Below are 19,419 nucleotides of genomic sequence, written 5' to 3' on the forward strand. Positions count from 1 at the left end.
CCCACAATCCACCATGCATCAACATCAAGATGCAGCCTCGAATGGGGGTCGATGGATCATGCCGGCCCCCTCTCGGCCGAGTGGATTTGTGCCTTCGAACTCGGCTCCGGTGTCCGGCACGTGGCAGCAGTCTCCGGGAGTGAGCCCGGTAAACTTCTGGCCCCAACCTTCGATGCCCACCCACATGGGGTATCCGCCTGCCGGCCTGCCGCCTCCCGCTTCGGCGCTTCACATGGCAGCCAATCAACCACCAATCGCACCCTCTTACCATATGGCATCTCCCGTTCACTGTTCGGCGTCACCCATCAACCAAACGCCAGCATCGTCCGGCCCTTGGGTGCCAACATTGCTTTCCCATCATATGGCATCGCCGGTTCACCGCATGGCCTCCCCTTTCCACCATTCGGCATCTCCCGTTCACCATATGACAACGCCTGTCCATCATTTGGTATCACCCACTCGCCACATGGCCGCATCACCCGTTCAGTATACGCCATCATCGTCCGTTTACCACACAGCATCGCCCGGTCGCCACACGGCCTTCCCTTTCCACCATCAGACATCGCCTGTTCATCATATGGCAACACCTTTTCATCACACGGCATCACTCGTCCAGTATACGCCATCTTCAGTTCACCACATGGCATCACCTGTCCACAATGGTTCTCCTCATCTCAACTCCTCCCAGACCATCACCCCCCCGAGCCAGCCCGTCTTGCCCATGTCCTCGCAGACAACTTGGTTGCCGCCTAGCCAGACGCCTTCCCCGACTCGTTTGCCAACCACACCAATCCGCATGATGAGCCCTCTGCACGGCAGCCACCACTCCAGCCCCGCTCTGGGCTTCGTCCCGTTCTCCCCGGGAGGTTTGTCCTACGCGCCAAATTCTCCCTGCCTCAGCGTGTCTAATGTCAGCACCCGACATCGGTAAGTATCTCTCAGCTCTCTGCGGCGCGTCTGTCTTCAAGCTGTCCGTTACTGACTGTACCGCAGGGCCGCTCGAGGCAACGACAACAGCAATCCCCGCCAAAGAAAACACAGGCCTGGGGTGCATCCAGCAGTAGCACAATTCCATGTGATCCGCAACAAGCTGATCGACCTCGACCACTTCCTCAGACCGAAGCCTAGAAGGCGGGTCCCTACACCCCCCCACACGTTGAGGCTGACGGTGAGGCCTGCAAACGCCTTGGACAAGTTCTCCGGCGACAGGGCCGATATTATCGGATCCTTGAGTGCGCGAGACGCGACTTGGGCGGGATTGAAGGGCATCGGATGCAAGGCCGGCACCTTGTGGCTCAACTTCACGAGTGCGGAAGCCATGCAGCGCTTCCAAAGATCGAATGACCCCTTCGAAGAGGAGCTTTGCTTGTCCTTGTCGAGCAAGGCAAGAGACCTGGAGGCAGTCCTCGACGTCACCATCGACACTTTCCAGTCGGCAGAAAACCGGTTTTATGTCGAGATCATATTTTATGGCTGCAAGGCTGAACGCAACATGAGGGGTCGGAGAGACTGGTTCGAGGAGCCGTTTGGCATTCAAGTTCACTCCGTGACAGTCAGATGGTCGAGGCTTATCGTCTCCTTTTCCGACGTCGAGCAAGCCTGGAAGCTTCTTCAAGCATACGAGACCGCAAAAGATGACTTCTACGTGAATTACCGATTGGCAATGGCTAGGTGGGTTCAATCGTTTCTCAGCTTATTGGTGCATGGTAGCTAAATAGTTTCATCAGGCCAATTGATATCCGAGCAATCGCAATCTTCTGTAGCAATTGTGGCAGACCTTGGCATCTAGAAGATAGCTGCCTCTTCCCACGAAGGTGTTTCAACTGCACCAAGGATCATCCTAGCAAAGAGTGCCCCGTCAAGGATAAGGAGAAGGAGAAGCAATGTGGCAACTGTCTGGGCCGCCACTCGGTCACTTCGCCGAGATGCTTTGCCGAAACAGTTGCTGATATGAGACGGTTCTGTGCAGAAATCGACAACGCGGACGTGGAGTGGTACATCGGCAAGATACGTTCCTTCAAACAGCAGAATGAGCGGCCTCCGGCGAATGCGCCGCATTATGTTGACCTGACCGGCTCGACTAAGGACTCTGTTGGGGACAATGAGGACATGTACAACGATGTCGACCTCAATGACTCGGACTATGACCAAGTATTTTCCGCTATTGAGAGCAAATCTCAGCCTGCGGAGGTACCGGGAGAGATATCTGTTGCGTCGACTGCTGCGTCCGCCTCTACGACACCAGCAGCACGCCAGCCATTGGCCCCTAAGAGCACCAACGCTTTTTCCAACGCATCCGCTTCGAAGCCGCAGGGAAAGGGTGCTCCGACTGCTGCACGCAGCTCTAAGACATCCTCAGTGCGCAAGCCCTTGGCTCCGAAGAGCGCCAACGCTTCCTCCAAGCCTCAGTCCGGCTGTAACAAGGCCAGGTCGACCACATCGGCGCCAGCACCGAACGCTCGCAACGCTGCAGCCGGGAAGAGCATCAACAGGCAACAGTGCAAGGAGGGCACGCGCAAGCGACTGGCAAGTACGGCTGTGCTTGGTTCGACCCGGCCAAAGACCCGAGTGCGCACAGACAACAGCAAGAACACCAACACCAACACCAATTCTTCCACCAACACCGCCAAGACGAAGTCCTCGCGATCTGGGAGAAGGAAGCGACTCCAGGAGCGGAAGGCTGCGGAGGGAGAGTCAGCCAACACTCAGAAGGCTACGGAGCCCAAGCCATCCGACAAGTCAACGGCCAAGTCCGACAAACAGAAAGTCCAGAAGGCAACTTCATCCAAGCATGCAACGAACAAGTCCAACAATCGCGCTAGAACCATTCCCATCAGTCCTGCTGCCACAGCGCCTACTCCAAGGGTGCACAACACTGATCAACCATCGCCAGTCGCCTCTCCTGGGGAGGGTATGGTCGAGTACTTTGGCACGTCTTCGCCCGCTACCATCCAATCTTTGGACGTCGCCGCGTCGTTGACTCCGGTGTATCCTCGCACCAGTGACCGCGAGAACAGCCAAACTTTCCTTTCGAACTCATCTTTGCCTGGATCTGCTGCTGCTTCCTTCTCCGAGTCGGCATTTTCCTTCACCGGAACTGCTGATTCTCCCTTCACTGGATCTGCTGCTTCATTCACTGGGGTTTCAGCTTCCCCCGGATCTGATGCTTTCACCGCACCGTCTCAATGCATGAGCCCTTCATTCCCGAGTCCAACAACATCGAGTGGGAACCTCGTTCCGACCGGTCTTCCTCCTTTGTCGACTTTGGGTCAGGCCTCCAACGCATCCTCATTCTCTTCCCCCGCCACTCCGTCGCGGAGCGGCACCGTTTCTCAGGCTGTGACTCCCAACACGCTTGGTGTCATCGTCAACGAGGGCAACCAGTCTCGCGTCTCAAAGCCTGCTGCCGAGAGACTCGCACTCGCCAAGGCCTCGTCGGGGACTAATCCCACAACTGTCTTGACTCCGCCCCCGAGCAGCCAGCCCCCCACAGCCGCACAGTCTTCCGTCCATCCGTCGGGTTTCCGCCAGAAGACGGTCGATGAGAGCCGGAATTATGACCAAACGCCTTGCCGATCGTCTCGAGCGTCTAAGCCCGCTACCGCTGCACAGCTTCAACTTATCGGAGTGGCTGAGAAGAGAATGGTGATGAGCTCTATGCGGCCCGAGCTCAAAGGCCCACAGTCGACAGGAGGAGATGACGGTATGCCTTGATGTGCTTGCGGTTGCACCCGCATTATCGTGTTATCTCATGTGTTCATTTCATCGTGTTTAGTAGTCCTTCTGACTTTGACAGGGCAAGTAAGTCATGCATTCTTCCCAGTCTGATCAGTTTTGTTTGTTGGTGGCTTCAAGATTTTGTTTCAGGGTTACCCTCTTTTGTCCGTGTTAGTAAGTAGCTCACCGGGTGATGAATCACTTTTGTCAATACCCAGCTCACAGCCTCCTCATTGCGCACAATCGTCTGGTACGCAGTCACTAAGGAGATGGCTTGGCTGGGTGACGGATGGGTTACCGCCTGGATAGGGAGCTTCGTGTAAATGGGTCTTGTTTTTTTTTTGTTTTTTTTTTTTTCGCCTTTTTTTTAATTCTCCTCGCTGGTTGTCAGTATTGAGTATGACACTTCCGTGTTGAACTCTTCGGATTATCTATTATCATTCGAGTTAATCAATAAATGATCTTGTTTGCATCTTTCCGTATGGAATATTTCGTAGTCTTTGCGTGATCCTTCAATTCTGTGCCTCTGCTGCCCATATGACGACGGTGAGTTGCCTCTTGTCGTCTAATAACTACAACTCTTGACTTGATATTTTTGAAGTATACCTGCTTGAACAAGGTGTCGTTGAAAAGCGGCACTTTCCCATTGAGTATGAGTGGAGTACTTGGACCTCTAGTCTTTCTCCAATTCCAATCAACCACAAAATTTATTACTCGCCTGGTATCGCTATCGCTCCTACACGCTGGTGTACTGCAGTCCACTCGCACTCGATGGGATTAAATGTGCTCGCGGTCGCCAAATGGATCAAGTGACCAAGTCGAAATAAGCTCCAGAATAAGCTTCCTACCTCTTCAGTCAGCCGTCCGATCAGTACCGAGACAAGGACCAAATGCGGACGGCGGGTATCTGATCCATGTCAATCGGGATGATGCTGGTCTCTCTTACAGGTCCGTGCTGCGGTACTCGAAGTATCTTCTAGTGGAGGGAAGTATCGTGCACGGATGCTTCGTACCCGACCGGAACTTCTTACTTGGGCATAGCGCTGCGGGTGCATAGATTTCTAGACCAACTAGATCCCACTTACACTACAGTGTAGTAAGGCGCTTTCAAGCATGACAGCGTAGGATCTCAACGTGGGGTACGCCTGGGTTGAACCTGGTGAAGATTTTCCGAATCTATGATTGCGTTGGTTGGAACGTGCTAAGGTTTATTCTTCTTCCTCAAATCGTTTTTGTGTTAGATAATTGCAAGTACTCGTTCAGCCTTTTCCTACTTCGTTAGTCCTCGGCAACTCGGCGCGAGGGATCGAGGACATCATCAATCACCCAATCTGCAGCCAAGTTATATGATGATCTCCGTCAAGGTGGCAATAAGCCTTTTCTAGTGAGCAATTAATCAGTCCTCCTGGTAAGCCTATAAGCTCTTCCCCTGTGCGGTTCATCTGAATGTTTCTTTTCTTTCTGCTGTATTGCAATCACGTTCACGAAACCATCCGGCGGGCGAGGGCCAGATACCTCCCGACTGCGGATTCTAACCATCAAAGTAGCATCATGAAGGCAACAACAAACAACAGCTCCAGTACCCATTGTTTTGCATGAGCAGATAAAAGCAGACACGTTGGAAAGCGAAGGGTCCACAGCGACCATTCTCTCCTTCTCATATGTCATCCCCGTTGCTTAACGAAGACCAAAAGAGCGGGCATCCTAGTTTCATCGCATATAATCCGTCGAAAGAAAGGTTTCCAATATTGGGTGCAACAGCTCCAACCTCCTCTGTCCAGCATTTCACAATGCAGCATTACATCGGGAGCCGCAACACGACGCAGATAGAATGTGCTCACAAAAATTGAATTCCTTACAATAAGGAAATGTCTAGTTTTCCTGTTAGCATTTCTTGGCTTTCCCTCAATAAGTATCACAAGGTACCGCACAGTCCGCCGAACCTGCAAGTCATCGCCACAAAAGAACCTCCATTTCATCTCCGCAACCATCGGGACTTTGGTGCAGCCGGAGACGTGACACATTCCCCAATAGTGACCGAATCGAGCACAGTGAGTCCGCATGAAGAGCAAAGAAGAGCTCGCATCACGTCCCGCGTATCTCCATCAAGAGTACCAGGTTCCACGTTATCTCATCTTTGACCCGCGAACTTGGGCAGGAATATCAATGTTGTCCCATTTAGTCACACACTCCACTCAACATCATACTCCACCACACACAACTTTCCAAAACCCCCTCAGAGTCAAGAACTCAGATGAAGACCAAGCACATCGTACATCTTCCCAGTGGCTCCTCCCCAAGTCTGGGACAAAAACATGTCACAGCAGCACATCAAAATAACTATCAGCCGTGCACCCGAACCAAGAGAGACATCTGCTCACCCCCTAACGATACACCACACGCTCTTTCAGCAAACCTCCACCTCTGATTCAAACGCTCCACAACCTCCAGAGACTTCACAACCACCAAAAGAAAAGAAAACCAACCTGCCCGGACGACACCTTGGATGGGACCGTGACCAAATACAACCCACCGTCCACCACCACCCCCGCGCAACAAATCCCCTCGATCTACCAGCTAAACATACTCATTATATATGCACCCCTTCCAGCAGCAAAATTAGAATCAATCAACTTTGCAGAATAGGCCAACGTCTGCATCTAGACACAAAATCATTAGAAATCTGTGCAAGACCAAGTTGGCCTAAACTCCAAAACGGACCAACAACAGCCCTGATTTCTTACAAGACTCCACGGAGCGATTGCGTACGTGCCCCTTTTTATATCCAATGGTATGGGGACCTAACTAACTCGCTGTTTCATTGCTCAAGATCAAAACATCAGTAGCTTGAAGAATCCTTGGGGGCGATAATACCTCTTAGTCCCACTCGTTCTGTGTGCCAAGGCATCCCTTCTTTTCGTTGTCTTACCTGAATGATGCACGAGTGTTCGAAATGTCCCAGTCACAACTCGTCAAACATGAACTTCTCAACAGCACCATTCAAGTGTTTAATTCAACGCAAATGTCGTATTCTCACGGGAATCTATCGCGCTCTACTCTCACAGATTCTCTAGAAAACAAAGACAAATTCCTCATTCTGCAAATCAGTCAGATTCTCAAACGCCCTCGCACCAACATCCCCAGCTGTGGTGCCCTCGTCCCCGGCCGCAGCCATCTCCTGCCCGTCTCCAGTGCCCGTCAACTGCCCCGCGGCCTGCATCCGCTCCGCCTCAGCCGCCGAGAACAGACTCGTGTCGATGATGATGGCGCTCTTGCCCATCGCCACGCGGCGCTTGCTGTGCGACTTGTTCAAGAACGCAAGGTACGCGCTCGTGGCACCGACCATGACAATGATCAGACAGTACAGCGCCAGGTTCGACCTCAGGCCGCGGGCGTACTGCGGCGCCTCGGAGGGCTTGTACAGCAAAGGCCCGACGACGTTGCCGACGGACTGGCCGACGAAGAGTGCGGCCGAGGTGCACTTGCGCTTGGTGTCGCCGGCGGTGTTGGCGGCGGACCACGAGTAGATGAGGGGCGTGATACCTGGGTAGACGGAGATGAGGTAGTATCCCACGAGGCGGGCGGCGCGCTTGCTAGCGGAGTTGGGGAGGACCATGAGCATGACGCAGCCGACGATGGGGGGCACGCAGAGGCCGGCGATGACGGGGCCCTTTTTGTGGATCTTTGTGGCGATCCAGGAGCCGCCGACGGTGGAGACTAGCTGGACGGCGCCGAAGGGGATGTTGAAGAGGATGGTCTGGAAGGAGTCGAAGCCGAAGGACTTGACGATGAGGGGGCCGAAGGTGGAGATGCCGCCGGAGGGGATGCTGTGGTTTGTTAGTTAATGAAGGGGCGGAGTGAGGAGACAGTGAGACTAACGAGATGGAAAAGACAAGGGCGAACCAGATCCACGTCTTTGGGTCGCGCAAACTCTCCCAGAGATGGTCCCATCGCCATTCGCGCGACATGACGCCCTGCTGGTTCATGCGCAGGCGCTCGACGGCGATGACCTTGTCATGGTCGTTGAGGAACTTTGCCTCGACGGGAGAGTCGGGCATGTAGAAGAACATGAGGACGGAGAAGGCGACGGTGATGACGCCGAAGAAGAGGAAGATGATTTGGTACTCCTTGAGCTTGGAGGAGATGTGGCCGAGGCCGTAGGTGATGAGACTGCCGAACTGGGGTGGTGTTAGAGGATTGCCGATGTACTGAAGGGGAGGATCAGGTATACCATGTTGGTGAAGCCGTTCATGGCGTACCAGTAGCTGATGCGCAGGGTCTGCTCGCGACGGCGCCACCACATCTGGGTGATGGCGACAAAGGAGGGCGCGACAGACGCTTCGAACGTGCCGAGGAAAAATCTCGCGGCAAGCAGACCGCCAAAGTTGTGCGCAGCAGCCATGCAGGCCAGGGTCACGCCCCAGAAGGCGACCATGCAGCTGGTGAACTTGCCGATGGGCAGCTTCACGAGAGCCCAAGCAAGGGGGAACTGCATGACGAGCTGGGCGAGATACACAACTGAACCAAGCCAGGAGTACTGGTCGCCAACCAGCCCGGTGTCCTCGATGAGGCCAAAGACGGAGGCGTAGGCGAGGGTGGACTTGTCGATGCCCTGGAGGAAGTAGACGAAGAGCATCAGCGGCAGGATGACCATGTCGATCTTCCTCAGCACGCGCTTGTCGTCGTCGGCGGTGACGACGACGCGGTGCTCTGGCGAGGTGCCGGACTTGCCCAGCAGCTCGGCGGCGGCATCGCGGCGGTGGTTGGCGTTGGGGGGCTGCGCGTGCTCGACCTGGTCGACAGGCGGCTTGTTGGAGTCGTCGGTGGTGGCCATGGTGCCGTCGTCGTCTGTCTGCAGGTGAGGCTCGAGTTCAGGATCAGGCTGGACGAGTGTCGAGAAAAAACGTGGGACGGACGGCCGTGATATGGACGTCGACATTCTGGGGGCGGGAAGACATCGGGCGGTGGCCCCCCTGCCCGTCAACGACTCGGTCGCCGAGGAGCAGGGATGGGCTCAAGGCGGCGTCTTGTCTCTGGGCATCGGGACGAGGAAGACGCCCAAGGAGGCAATTTTCCCAGGCTGGAAGAAGAGGACGCACGTCGGCCAACGTCCGCGAGAGAATTGGCAGGGGTGGGCGGTCTCTGATTGGGCTGAGGTGAGGCTCTGTGACGGAAGGGCTCGGGATGGGATGAGCTTGAGTGTCGAGGCCTTGCCGTGTTGGTGCAGAGTGCCGCGTCTTCGTGGGGTCCCCTCGGGGAAGCGAGTCCCGTTTGGAGGCGGGTGGTGGTGTGGGCGGTGAGTGTGCGAATGAGAGCAGGATCCGAGTGCCGGCTGCCGCTCTGGCGGGATGGAGGAGAGACGAGACGAGGGATGAGGTGGTTGTCGAATGATGGCGCTGGACGAGGACGGGGGATCGTGGTGGTCACGGGACGAAGGCCGATGGCTGAGGGCTGTGAGTGGTTCGTTCCATGTTTTGGGTCGCTGCTCCCCCACCGCAACACGGGGCCCCTTCTCCGCGCGGGGAAATGAGGGCGACTTTGGGGATGTCGGGGACGCCAGCTGGCCTTTTCATTCGTCCAATGTCGTGGGTGGGGGCCTTTTTGGCATTTTGTGAGGCAGCAGCGCTACGACTCACGAGATGGCCCCTTCCCCAACGAGCCGCCTAGCTTTTTGGTGCAAGCATCGTGAGGAGCAGTGCGGGGAAAGAAGCATTACCTTAGCCATTGAAACATACTGGATAGCTTCATGTCGAGCAACTAATCAAGTGATTGTCAGTGACGCAACGAGCCAGAGCTGGGAGACGGTTTCCGACGTGCGCTGCGAACCCCGAGACTAGCCTAGGTAATAAACAATTCGAAGCGTCCCCCAACCGAATCAAAGCCTTCACGAGCAAAGTGTCTCCGGTTTGTTCCCGCTCCTGTTCTCGTTAGCCCGCCGCCTTCCCGCCATCCGTCGAGAATGCCGCCCTCGATCGAGTATCCAGCCGACGTGCCGCCCCCATTCAGGAAAGCAGCCGCCGACATGACACTCCAAATCCACAATAATTGCGACGCGCCCCCACCGACGAGTCAGATTCTCGCTCCTGATACGGCCACAGCATGACTCTCCCCCGCACGCATCCCGGCCGTTCCCCTTGGGGATGTGGGGTTCACGCAAAAAGTCGGGGGAGCCTTCTCCAATTACACCCCGCAATCCCGACACGACCCTCTTCGGCCTGTCATTGTCACGAATTCAACACCACCACGGCATCGTGCTCACGATCCGGCAACTCTAACCCTCCCTCAACATACTGGCTGATTTCGTCTCGGTCTCCATCCGACCCAGCGTCACAGAATGTCGGCCGACAGACCCCGAGACCGGCCCAGACGCGTCGCCATTGCCGTCCCCCCAACAACCCCTCACCCGTCACGTAACTCTCCTCGATTCGCCAATGCGCGTGTGCAGCACCCCACTACCCCTCCCCCTCCTCGACAATAAAAGCATCACGCACCAAGACATTGACGTCTGCCTTTGAGCTTGTTGCTCCTTGACCCAAACCACACACTCCAAAATGCTCCTCCAAAACGAGAGAACACCGGTAAAGTACGCGCCGCAAGAGGCCGCACAGGGCGCCGCCCTCGCCCCGGCCTCGCTGCAGCTGCAGTCCTCCGACGCCGAGATCGAGCCCTTCACCTTCACATTCGAGGTCGTCCGCCCAAACGTCTTCCGCACCACCTACTCCTCCGCCTCGCGCCCGATCCCCCCCTTCGCCAGCGCCCAGCGCCCGAGCCCCGACTCGTGCCCCAAGGACGTCGCCTCATCATCGGACAAGAACTCCCGCTCCTTCACAACCTCCGCCGCAAAGGCCTCCATCGAGTGGTCCAACGCGCCCATCCTGTCCATCGATCTCAAGGACGCCACCACCAAGAAACCCCTCCACCAAGACCTCCCCTTCCGCTCCTACTCCGCTGACGGCGCCGGCGTCGCCCACTACTCCGTCTACAAGAAGGGCACCCTCCACGTCGGCCTCGGCGAGAAGGCCGCCCCCATGGACCTCTCCGGCCGCGGCTTCACCATCTCCGCCTCCGACACCTTCGGCTACGACGCCTACCGCAGCGACCCCCTCTACAAGCACATCCCCCTCCTCATCAACGTCACCCAGGACGCCGGCGCCGTCGGCATCTTTTCCACCGCCCACTCCCGCTCCACCTGGTCCATCGGCTCCGAGCTCGACGGCATGTGGGGCGCCTACAAGGTCCACCGCCAGGCCCACGGCGGCCTCGAGGAGTACATCATCGTCGGCCAGACCGTCGCCGACGTCGTCCGCTCCTACGCCGAGCTCGTCGGCTTCCCCCTGCGCGTGCCCCGCTATATGATGGGCTACATCGGCGGCGGCATGAAGTACAGCATGGAGGACTCCCCGCGCGCCCACGACTGCATCATGGGCTTCATCGCAAACTGCGAGAAGCACGACATCCCCTGCACCGCCTTCCAGATGAGCTCCGGCTACACCGTCGCCGAGGTCGAGCCCAAGACCCGCAACGTCTTCACCTGGAACCGCCACCGCTTCCCCGACCCGCGCGCCTTCACCAAGGAGGCCCACGCCCACGGCGTCCGCCTGCTCGCCAACATCAAGCCCTACGTCCTCGCCACCCACCCCGAGTACAAGAAGCTCTCCGACGCCGGCGCCTTCTTCAAGGACCCCAAGACCGGCAGGACCGCCGTCACCCGCCTCTGGAGCGCCGGCGGCGGCGAGAGCGGCGAGGGCAGCCACATCGACTTCACCAGCAACGCCGGCTACCAGTGGTGGTACGACGGCGTCGTCGGCCTCAAGAAGGTCGGCATCGACGTCATGTGGAACGACAACAACGAGTACACCGTCCCCGACGACCAGTGGCAGTGCGCCCTCGAGAAGACCGACCTCGTCCCCATCCCCGCCGGCCTCGACCGCAAGGACGTCGGCATCTGGGGCCGCGCCATCCACACCGAGCTCATGGGCAAGGCCTCCCACGACGCCACCATCGAGGGCAAGCCTGAAGAGCGCCCCCTGGTCCTCACCCGCAGCGCCACCGCCGGCACCATGAAGTACTGCGGCAGCTCTTGGTCCGGCGACAACGTCACCGCCTGGGCGTCCATGAAGGGCGGCAACTCCCTCGCCCTCAACGCCTCCTTCTCGCTCCTCCACTGCTACGGCCACGACATCGGCGGCTTCGAGGGCCCCCAGCCGACCCCCGAACACCTCGTCCGCTGGATCCAGCTCGGCGTGCACTCGCCCCGCTTCGCCATCAACTGCTTCAAGACCTCCGACGAGGACAACCTCGTCGGCGGCGTCATCGAGCCGTGGATGTACCCTGCGGCCACCCCGACCATCCGCGCCGCCGTCAAGCGCCGCTACGAGCTTGTCCCCTACACCTACTCCCTCAACCTGCGCGCGCACGCCACCGCCGTCCCGCCGCAGCGCTGGACCGGCTGGGGCTACGAGGCCGACCCGGAGGTGTGGACGCCCGCCGTCAAGGCCGGCGACACGCAGTACTGGTTCGGCGACACGCTCCTCATCGGCGGCGTGTACGAGCCCGGCGCGGACTCGGCGAGGGTGTACCTCCCCAAGAAGGGCGGCGCCGCGCAGGATTTCGGGTTCCTCAACACGAACGCGCCGTACGAGCACTTCGCCGCGGGCGAGTGGCACACCGTGCTCGCGCCGTGGTACAACTCCATCCCCGTCCTCGCGCGCATCGGCGGCGCCGTGCCGGTGGGCAAACCCCTCCCGACAACGGCGGCGGCGGCCGAGGACCCGGAGTTTCCCGGCACGGCGAAGGACGACTGGCGCGGCGTGGAGATCTTCCCGCCGCCGGTGCAGCGCGGCGACGGCACGGTGGAGAGCGTGTCCGACGACGACGTCAAGGGCGTCGTGTTTGAGGACGCCTGGTTCGAGGACGATGGCATCAGCCGCGAGCAGCCTGCCGAGTACAAGTTCACCGTCACGTACGAGATTGTGGGTGGTGAGATTGCGGTTGCGGTGCGGGGCGAGGTTGTCGCGGGTGACGGGGCGAAGTGGAAGCCGCTGTGGGCTGAGAAGGGCGTCGACGTGGTGTTGCCTGTGGGCGAGGAAAGGGGTGTGAGTGGTGCGACGGAGAAGGCGCTGGATGCGAGGGGGAGGCGGGTGTGGAATGTGGCGGTCAAGTGGGCTTAGATATGCCGAGATTATAATGTCAAATTTTGAAGTTTTTGGATCGAATTCATCAGATGTGTCTTTCAGCAAGAGTTCATGCGATTTTGATCCCGCCAATGGATCTCTGCTGGGATTTCGCGATGTTCTGCGAAGGACAGCAAGTTCAGCCGCTTCGCCACCACGACGTCCATCGAGGACCCGCAATTGGGTTCAAGAGATACCGCGCCGATGGTTTAGTGGTAAAATTCTCCGTTGCCATCGAGCAGCGTCGGGGAGCCGGGGGTTCGATTCCCCCTCGGCGCATCTTTTTGTTTGTACCTTCAATCGTCTAACTTTCTGTCTTGTTGTCATGCCTCAACCATGGAGCTGGTGACTACAGCTGGTTGGAATAACTCGACTACATGCACCATGCATCCATTCTAGGGGAACTGTAAGTAGGGCAGCCGGGCACCGTATGCGTTTCATTCATTCTACTCCTTTTTTAGCGCGCATTGGTTCATGACGAGGCTTTGTTCGAACAGTGACAAATTCGTTCGTTGCAATGACATCAGCGCCTCCATTTCTCAAAGGACTCAAAACACCTGAATCGCAACTCACTATCCACCATGAAAAGGAAAGTTAAATCAGACCTCAAGAACCAGCACGCCCTAAGGCGAAGCCTACTAAGGCGCATCAACTAAAACTCCGAGCCTCAAGACGGATAGATTCCCGCGCCCGCGGTCGTCAGATTAGAAATCTCACGGGCGGAAAGCTTGGTGCATCGCACTGCAGTCACTCACCGCAGGCAGCAACAGGGGCCCCCCACACCATGACGCACACGACTCCCCTCCAGTTCGCCAATCGCCGCTCCGATTCGTCAGTTTCACACCAGCTGCCGAGGCCCGATGCGATTCTGCAAGAATCCAGCATGTCTAATTCTCCTTTCCACGGACGTCCACGGCAGATGTGGGTTCCTTTCAGTTCGGTGTTTGCTTCGCGTGAGCCAATGAGCAGCCCCGAGGGGCACCCTCCGAATGCCGAGCGGGCACGGCGCTAAGGCAGACGCTGCCGGGCCGCACTTCGCACCCGACCGCCGTCTAGAAGGGCCACCCCCGTCGAGTTTCCAACGCTAAAGAATGTAATGCTCTCATGGTGGCGTGGGAGGGGAGGGCGAAGATCCATTACAAAGCATCGTGGGCGGTTTCAAATCATGGCACGTCAGTTGCTCCGCTTCGCCCAGGAGATGTGGAATAAACTGGGCTTCCATCGCAGCTGGACATAAAACCTGCCAGACCGCTGATTCTCTCCGTCAATTTCTCAATTTTCTCTTACCATAGACAAACACCCCCAACACCACAATGTCACCAACACGATACCCCTCCGAGACCGTCGACCCCGCCCCCCTCGCGGCGCCCCTCCCGCTGCCCTTCTCGGGCAAAACGGCCCCCAACCGCTTCCTCAAGGGCGCCATGACCGAGCGCCTCTCGACCTGGGACCCCGCCAACCCCTCCGCCCGCGGCGTCCCCACCCCGGAGCTCGTCAACGTCTACCGCCGCTGGGGCGAGGGCGGCTCCGGCCTCATCCTCACCGGCAACGTCATGATCGACTACGACCAGCTCGAGGCCGCGGGCAACCCCATCATCCCGCCCGCGGCGCCCTTCTCAGGCGAGCGCTTCGAGGGCTTCCGCAAGGTCGCCGAGGCCGCGAAGAAGCACGGCAGCCTGGTGCACGCGCAGCTGAGCCACCCCGGCCGCCAGGTCTCGAGCAACATCAACCCGCACCCCATCTCCGCGAGCGACGTGCAGCTCGAGGGCGAGGTGATGGGGATGACCTTTGGCAAGCCGCGCGCGATGGGCCCGGAGGACTTTGACAAGGTCATTGGCGGGTTCGCGCACGCGGCCGAGTACTGCTACAAGGCGGGCTTCGACGGCGTGCAGCTGCACGGCGCGCACGGGTACCTGCTCGCGCAGTTCCTCTCGCCGACGACGAACAAGCGCACGGACAAGTACGGCGGGTCGCTCGCCAACCGCGCGCAGATCATTCTCGAGATCGCGGCGGCCATTCGTGAGCGCGTGACGGATCCCAGCTTCAGCATCGGGATCAAGGTCAACTCGGTCGAGTTCCAGGAGGGCGGGTTCTCGACGGAGGACTGCAGCGAGCTGTGCGCGCTGCTGGAGGAGCACAAGTTTGATTTTGTGGAGCTGTCGGGCGGGACGTACCAGTCGCTGGCGTTCGAGCACAAGCGCGAGTCGACGAAGAAGCGCGAGGCCTTCTTTTTGGAGTTTGCGGAGCAGATTGTGGGCAAGCTGCGCAAGACAAGGGTGTATGTGACTGGCGGGCTGCGGACGGTGGGCGCGATGGTGAAGGCGCTGGAGACGGTGCACGGGGTGGGTCTGGCGCGGCCGGTGTGCAACGAGTTCGACCTGCCCAAGAAGATCATCGAGGGGAAGGCGGGCAGCTCGGTGCAGACGCTGCTTGGGGAGGATGATTTCGGGCTGACGAATATGTTGGCTGGCACGCAGTAAGTTATTCTGTCTGATGATGTTTTTGGTGATGAGTTTGCTGATTGGGATGCAGGATCCGGCTGGTGGGCAAGGATAAGGAGCCGCTGGATGTCAGCCAGGAAAAGTACAAGGAGGTGTTTGAGAAGTCGCTGCAGAAGTGGGCGCAGGGCATGGCGGAGAACAGTGATGGCTCTAAGTACGGGTACATTGACATTGAGGGCACGACGCTGCAGCCCTTTGGCACGCCGTATGCGGCTGCTGCGTGAGGTTGATTTTTGATTTGGACGGATAAAAAGTCTAGAGTTAAATAGAGACGAAGCGTGTCGAGACGGCATTGAGATTCAATCAATTCGGTTTCTGATTGATTATACTTGCTCCAGCCACATTGCGCCGCCACAACAGCCACAACATGATGCTGGGTGAACCTGAGTAGGTGATTGAGATTTCATCGGATGGAGGAAAAAGGCTCAAAGAAAAAGCGAGGGAAAAAAAAAGACCAAATGCTACAAGCTCAAAATCAGTCCTGTCAAATGCATCAGATCAAAAGTCAATGATCCCTCATTCACAAGCTCGGTCTGCACGGTCCTCACCGAAACCACCAAGGTGAGCCCGGCGACCGAGGGGCAGTGACGCTGACCTCCCAAAAAAGCCCCCGCCTTCCCCCGCTAATACGACCTGGTTGCCGCTGCCCCTTGGCCATCCCTGCCGTTTTCAGGGGGCTTCCCACGCCGCCACAGCTAAGTTCAGCTCCTGTCTGTCACCAACCCAATTTCCCGCTTTCATCCCAACTCTAACCTGCCATCCCTTCTCCTTCCCGCCCACCACCACCACCATCGCGACGCCCTTCGTTTTTCTTCTTCCCGACAGCGATGCCTACGGTCACACCTTCCACCACTACATGTCAACACTCCTGCTAGACCTCTCTTCATCACAACCATGTACGCATCGCCCACACCCGCCAGTGACGTAACACCAGCTAACCACCACCCCCCAGGATCGAGCCCTCCCTCCGCGTCCGCCGCGCCATCACGGCCAACGACCCCCTCCTCGTCAAGCGCATCCTCAAATCCCACCCGGGCCTCCTCCACAACCCCGACTCCTCCCCGCTCGGCCTCTCCAACTCGAACCTCCACCTCGCCGCCTCCCTCGGCCACCTGCCCATCTGCCGCGTCCTCCTCGACGCCGGCCACGAAGACCCCGACCCGGCCCTCAACGAGTCGCACCAGACCGCCCTCATGCTCGCCGCTACCGCCGGCCACACCGACGTCGTCCACTTCCTCTGCGAGCGCACCCCGCACGTCATCCTGCGCCGCGACATCCGCTGGCGCGACGCCATCATGGAGGCCTCCCGCGGCGGCCACGACACGGTCCTGCAGATCCTGCTGACCTACGTCCCCAGCGGCGCGCGCGACGCCGTGAAGAGGGCGGATTTGGACGGCAACACGGCGCTGCACTTTGCGAGTGGGAACGGGAACCTGTTGGTGCTGAGGACGCTGCTGGCTGCCGGCGCGGATGCGGAGAGGCGGAACATGTGGAGCTGGACGGCGATGAGTTACAGCGCGACGGTGCAGGCGGAGGTGTACCTCAAGGGCTTGGTCACGGAGGTGGAGAGGCGGAAGATGGTCAGGCGAGAGGTAGAGGAGCTGAAGAAGGCGGGCGGCGTGAGGGTTGTTGAGGAGGATGTCGAGGTGGAGGATTGAGCGGGCAGTCGTGGAGGAGGATGTTTACACGAGCACGATGAGCTGGATGGGCTGAGGACAGCCCAGCGGCGGTTTGGGGACTTCTGAGAGCTGCGAGCAACGCGGGAATGCCGGAGTTAGGCACCCATGTCGACTGCGCCCCACCGTTGAAGCAGTCGAGTTGCCTGGCAGGTTCTCGATTTGCAGGCAGGTTTTGCTCACTGGTCACCACTACACCACAGACTTGGAACCAAGAGACGGAACAGCGGCGGACAATCACTCGCCAATACGTAGGGCGTTCGAGAAAGCGGAAATGCACCAGCACGATTGACGACGATCGCGACTTCAGAGCGAGATTGCCAATCAAAGATGGCGAGGTGGAGACTTGGAAGCTCAGCTAGGGACAGCTTCTCATTGGCGGAAGGACAGGCCTCACCAAATCAAAGGCATTTGGCGTCGGCGTCAGCCACAAATGGTGCGCCACCTTCGCGCCACACCACTCAAGCTAGCAATACATCACAATCAACCAAACATGGACTCAGAGCGAATCGCATGCGAGTCGAGTTTGCGACTGAATCGTCGCGGTCGGGTCAATTGTGCACCTTGAAGGACGCATCCAGTCGGGGTGATTCATCGACATGCACGTCAGCTGCAATTCATCTCATCACGATATTCCAGGACTAAGCAGCATCCAGCATGTCACGCCCGCGAATGACCCTTCGTCTCATGGCGATCCGGCTTCGTCATCACCCTCCATCACAGGTGTCATTCTGGACGTCAATGATTCACTCACACAGCTTCACCCCGAGACTGTTATAAATTTGTTGTCATTCTCTGCTTCTATCGCGAATATGCCAACACCAACATCACACAAAAGCCTCTTCTCCAGCTGCATTTTCACCTTTCAGTCCACCTCATCAACTCATCATCTGTCACCGTGGCTTCCCAACACTCCTCCGAAGAGGAGTCAGAGTACCTCCCGTACCCCGCAACCAAGTTGATCATCGGCCAGTACTACATCTGCTCGCGCGATCCTCCGCACTGGGGCTGGCTCATCGTCGGGACCTTCTACGACCCAGACAACAACCCCGTCTGGAGCACCGAAATCTTTGCCTTTCAGCGCGACACACGCGGCGACCAGACAGATTCGCAATCAATCTCCTCGTCTGACTCGGGTGAGTCACTGCCATCTACACAGACTTATTCACTGCGTGCTTGCAAGCACATTCTGTCTTATAAATTGCCAGCTTACACCCTCCAGGCTCATCCGCAGAACAAGAGTTGACTGCACGATTCTCCAACAGCCTCCGTTTCAACACTTCAGCCTCAACTCACGACCACCGCCTCTGGGACCCAACGCTTGCAGGACCAGTCCCCGGCTACTGGGTCACACAGTACGACCCCCGAATCAACAACTGGGTAAATACCTGGCAACCAAATCACCACCTCGTCTAACACAATGTCGAACCCCGTCAACGGCCCCGACGCCGACGCCCGCCGGCCCCCCTGGGGCCCCAACACCGGCTACCAGCTCCCCCGCTACGGCGAGCCCTACATCCCCCACCCGGGCTGGACCTCCGCCTCCTACGGCTACTCCTACCAGCCTCCCCAATACTACTACCAACCCCCGGCCTCGCCCTACCCCGGCGCGACATCCTACTCCTGGTCCACCCCCTCCGCGCCCCCGCCCGGCGGCTACACAACCTACCCCCTCCAGCCCTCCGGCCAAGCCCACCCCTTCGCGCGCACCACCGCCGCCGCCCTCCCCGCGCTCGACCCGCGCAACCCGGCCGCGCACCTCTCCAACTCGACGGGCGGCACCGGCTGCGAGCCCGGGTACAACTACTTCTTCCCGGCCGCGCACACCAAGATCCACGTGTTCCGCAGCACCACGCCGCCGTGGCAGCTGCCGGCCAACGCGCGCATCCAGTTCGCGGCGTTCCACGTGCCCGTCAACACGTCGCTGGCGGAGCTGCTCAAGGGCTTCGGCGCGACGAATCCCGTGCCCAAGAAGAACAAGTGCTACGAGATCGTGCAGGCGGGGAACGGGAAGTGGTACCGCGGGTTGTGCTTTGCCGGGGACGATAAGGATATGATGAAGAAGTGTTTGAAGGATGTGGGGTGGGATGGGACGAGGACGGGGCAGCCTGGGGGAAAGCCGGTTGTTTGTCTTTGGGTTGTGAAGGATTAGGTGGCGGTGATCTATTCTCTGCTTTTTTTGGTTTTGATGTTGCGAATGACATCTGCGATTTGGGATCGGCGTTTAGGGTGGGTCGCGGGTTGGTTTTTAGTTTCAGTTCCGAATTTCAAGCTTATTTTCATGCATGTGTTTGTGTCTAATTCATAAAAGTCTATTCGCACTTTGTGAACTTTCTTCGCATGCAAAATCTT

General features: G+C 58.3%; 7 protein-coding genes across 7 annotated transcripts; 6 read left to right on the forward strand and 1 right to left on the reverse strand.

Moving 5' to 3' along the window:
* Window positions 1-13: 13 nt before the first annotated feature.
* GCG54_00010015 (uncharacterized protein) lies at window positions 14-4,040 on the forward strand (the record flags this gene model as incomplete). Its single annotated transcript, XM_045409948.1, has 4 exons — window positions 14-927; window positions 994-1,671; window positions 1,815-3,703; window positions 3,976-4,040. 4 exons carry the CDS (start codon window positions 14-16, stop codon window positions 4,038-4,040), a joined length of 3,546 nt encoding a protein of 1,181 aa, XP_045258983.1.
* Window positions 4,041-6,787: 2,747 nt separating this feature from the next.
* On the reverse strand, window positions 6,788-8,656 carry GCG54_00010016 (Thiamine pathway transporter THI73; the record flags this gene model as incomplete). Its single annotated transcript, XM_045409949.1, has 3 exons — window positions 6,788-7,544; window positions 7,597-7,895; window positions 7,949-8,656. The coding sequence occupies 3 exons, from the start codon at window positions 8,654-8,656 to the stop codon at window positions 6,788-6,790; spliced, it is 1,764 nt and encodes a 587-aa protein (XP_045258984.1).
* Window positions 8,657-10,268: 1,612 nt separating this feature from the next.
* On the forward strand, window positions 10,269-12,887 carry GCG54_00010017 (Neutral alpha-glucosidase C; the record flags this gene model as incomplete). Its single annotated transcript, XM_045409950.1, has 1 exon — window positions 10,269-12,887. The coding sequence occupies one exon, from the start codon at window positions 10,269-10,271 to the stop codon at window positions 12,885-12,887; it is 2,619 nt and encodes an 872-aa protein (XP_045258985.1).
* A 1,316-nt stretch (window positions 12,888-14,203) lies between these two features.
* On the forward strand, window positions 14,204-15,615 carry GCG54_00010018 (NADH-dependent flavin oxidoreductase nadA; the record flags this gene model as incomplete). Its single annotated transcript, XM_045409951.1, has 2 exons — window positions 14,204-15,366; window positions 15,423-15,615. The coding sequence occupies 2 exons, from the start codon at window positions 14,204-14,206 to the stop codon at window positions 15,613-15,615; spliced, it is 1,356 nt and encodes a 451-aa protein (XP_045258986.1).
* Window positions 15,616-16,285: 670 nt separating this feature from the next.
* GCG54_00010019 (uncharacterized protein) lies at window positions 16,286-17,049 on the forward strand (the record flags this gene model as incomplete). The annotated part of the gene is made up of 2 exons (XM_045409952.1): window positions 16,286-16,315; window positions 16,351-17,049. The coding sequence occupies 2 exons, from the start codon at window positions 16,286-16,288 to the stop codon at window positions 17,047-17,049; spliced, it is 729 nt and encodes a 242-aa protein (XP_045258987.1).
* A 617-nt stretch (window positions 17,050-17,666) lies between these two features.
* Window positions 17,667-18,451, forward strand: GCG54_00010020 (uncharacterized protein; the record flags this gene model as incomplete). Its single annotated transcript, XM_045409953.1, has 3 exons — window positions 17,667-17,840; window positions 17,906-18,203; window positions 18,333-18,451. The coding sequence occupies 3 exons, from the start codon at window positions 17,667-17,669 to the stop codon at window positions 18,449-18,451; spliced, it is 591 nt and encodes a 196-aa protein (XP_045258988.1).
* Window positions 18,452-18,487: 36 nt separating this feature from the next.
* Window positions 18,488-19,219, forward strand: GCG54_00010021 (uncharacterized protein; the record flags this gene model as incomplete). The annotated part of the gene is made up of 1 exon (XM_045409954.1): window positions 18,488-19,219. One exon carries the CDS (start codon window positions 18,488-18,490, stop codon window positions 19,217-19,219), a length of 732 nt encoding a protein of 243 aa, XP_045258989.1.
* Window positions 19,220-19,419: the final 200 nt, after the last annotated feature.

Source organism: Colletotrichum gloeosporioides (genome assembly GCF_011800055.1).
Source record: "Colletotrichum gloeosporioides strain Lc1 chromosome Unknown consensus_82, whole genome shotgun sequence".
NCBI classification, from domain to species: domain Eukaryota; kingdom Fungi; phylum Ascomycota; class Sordariomycetes; order Glomerellales; family Glomerellaceae; genus Colletotrichum; species Colletotrichum gloeosporioides.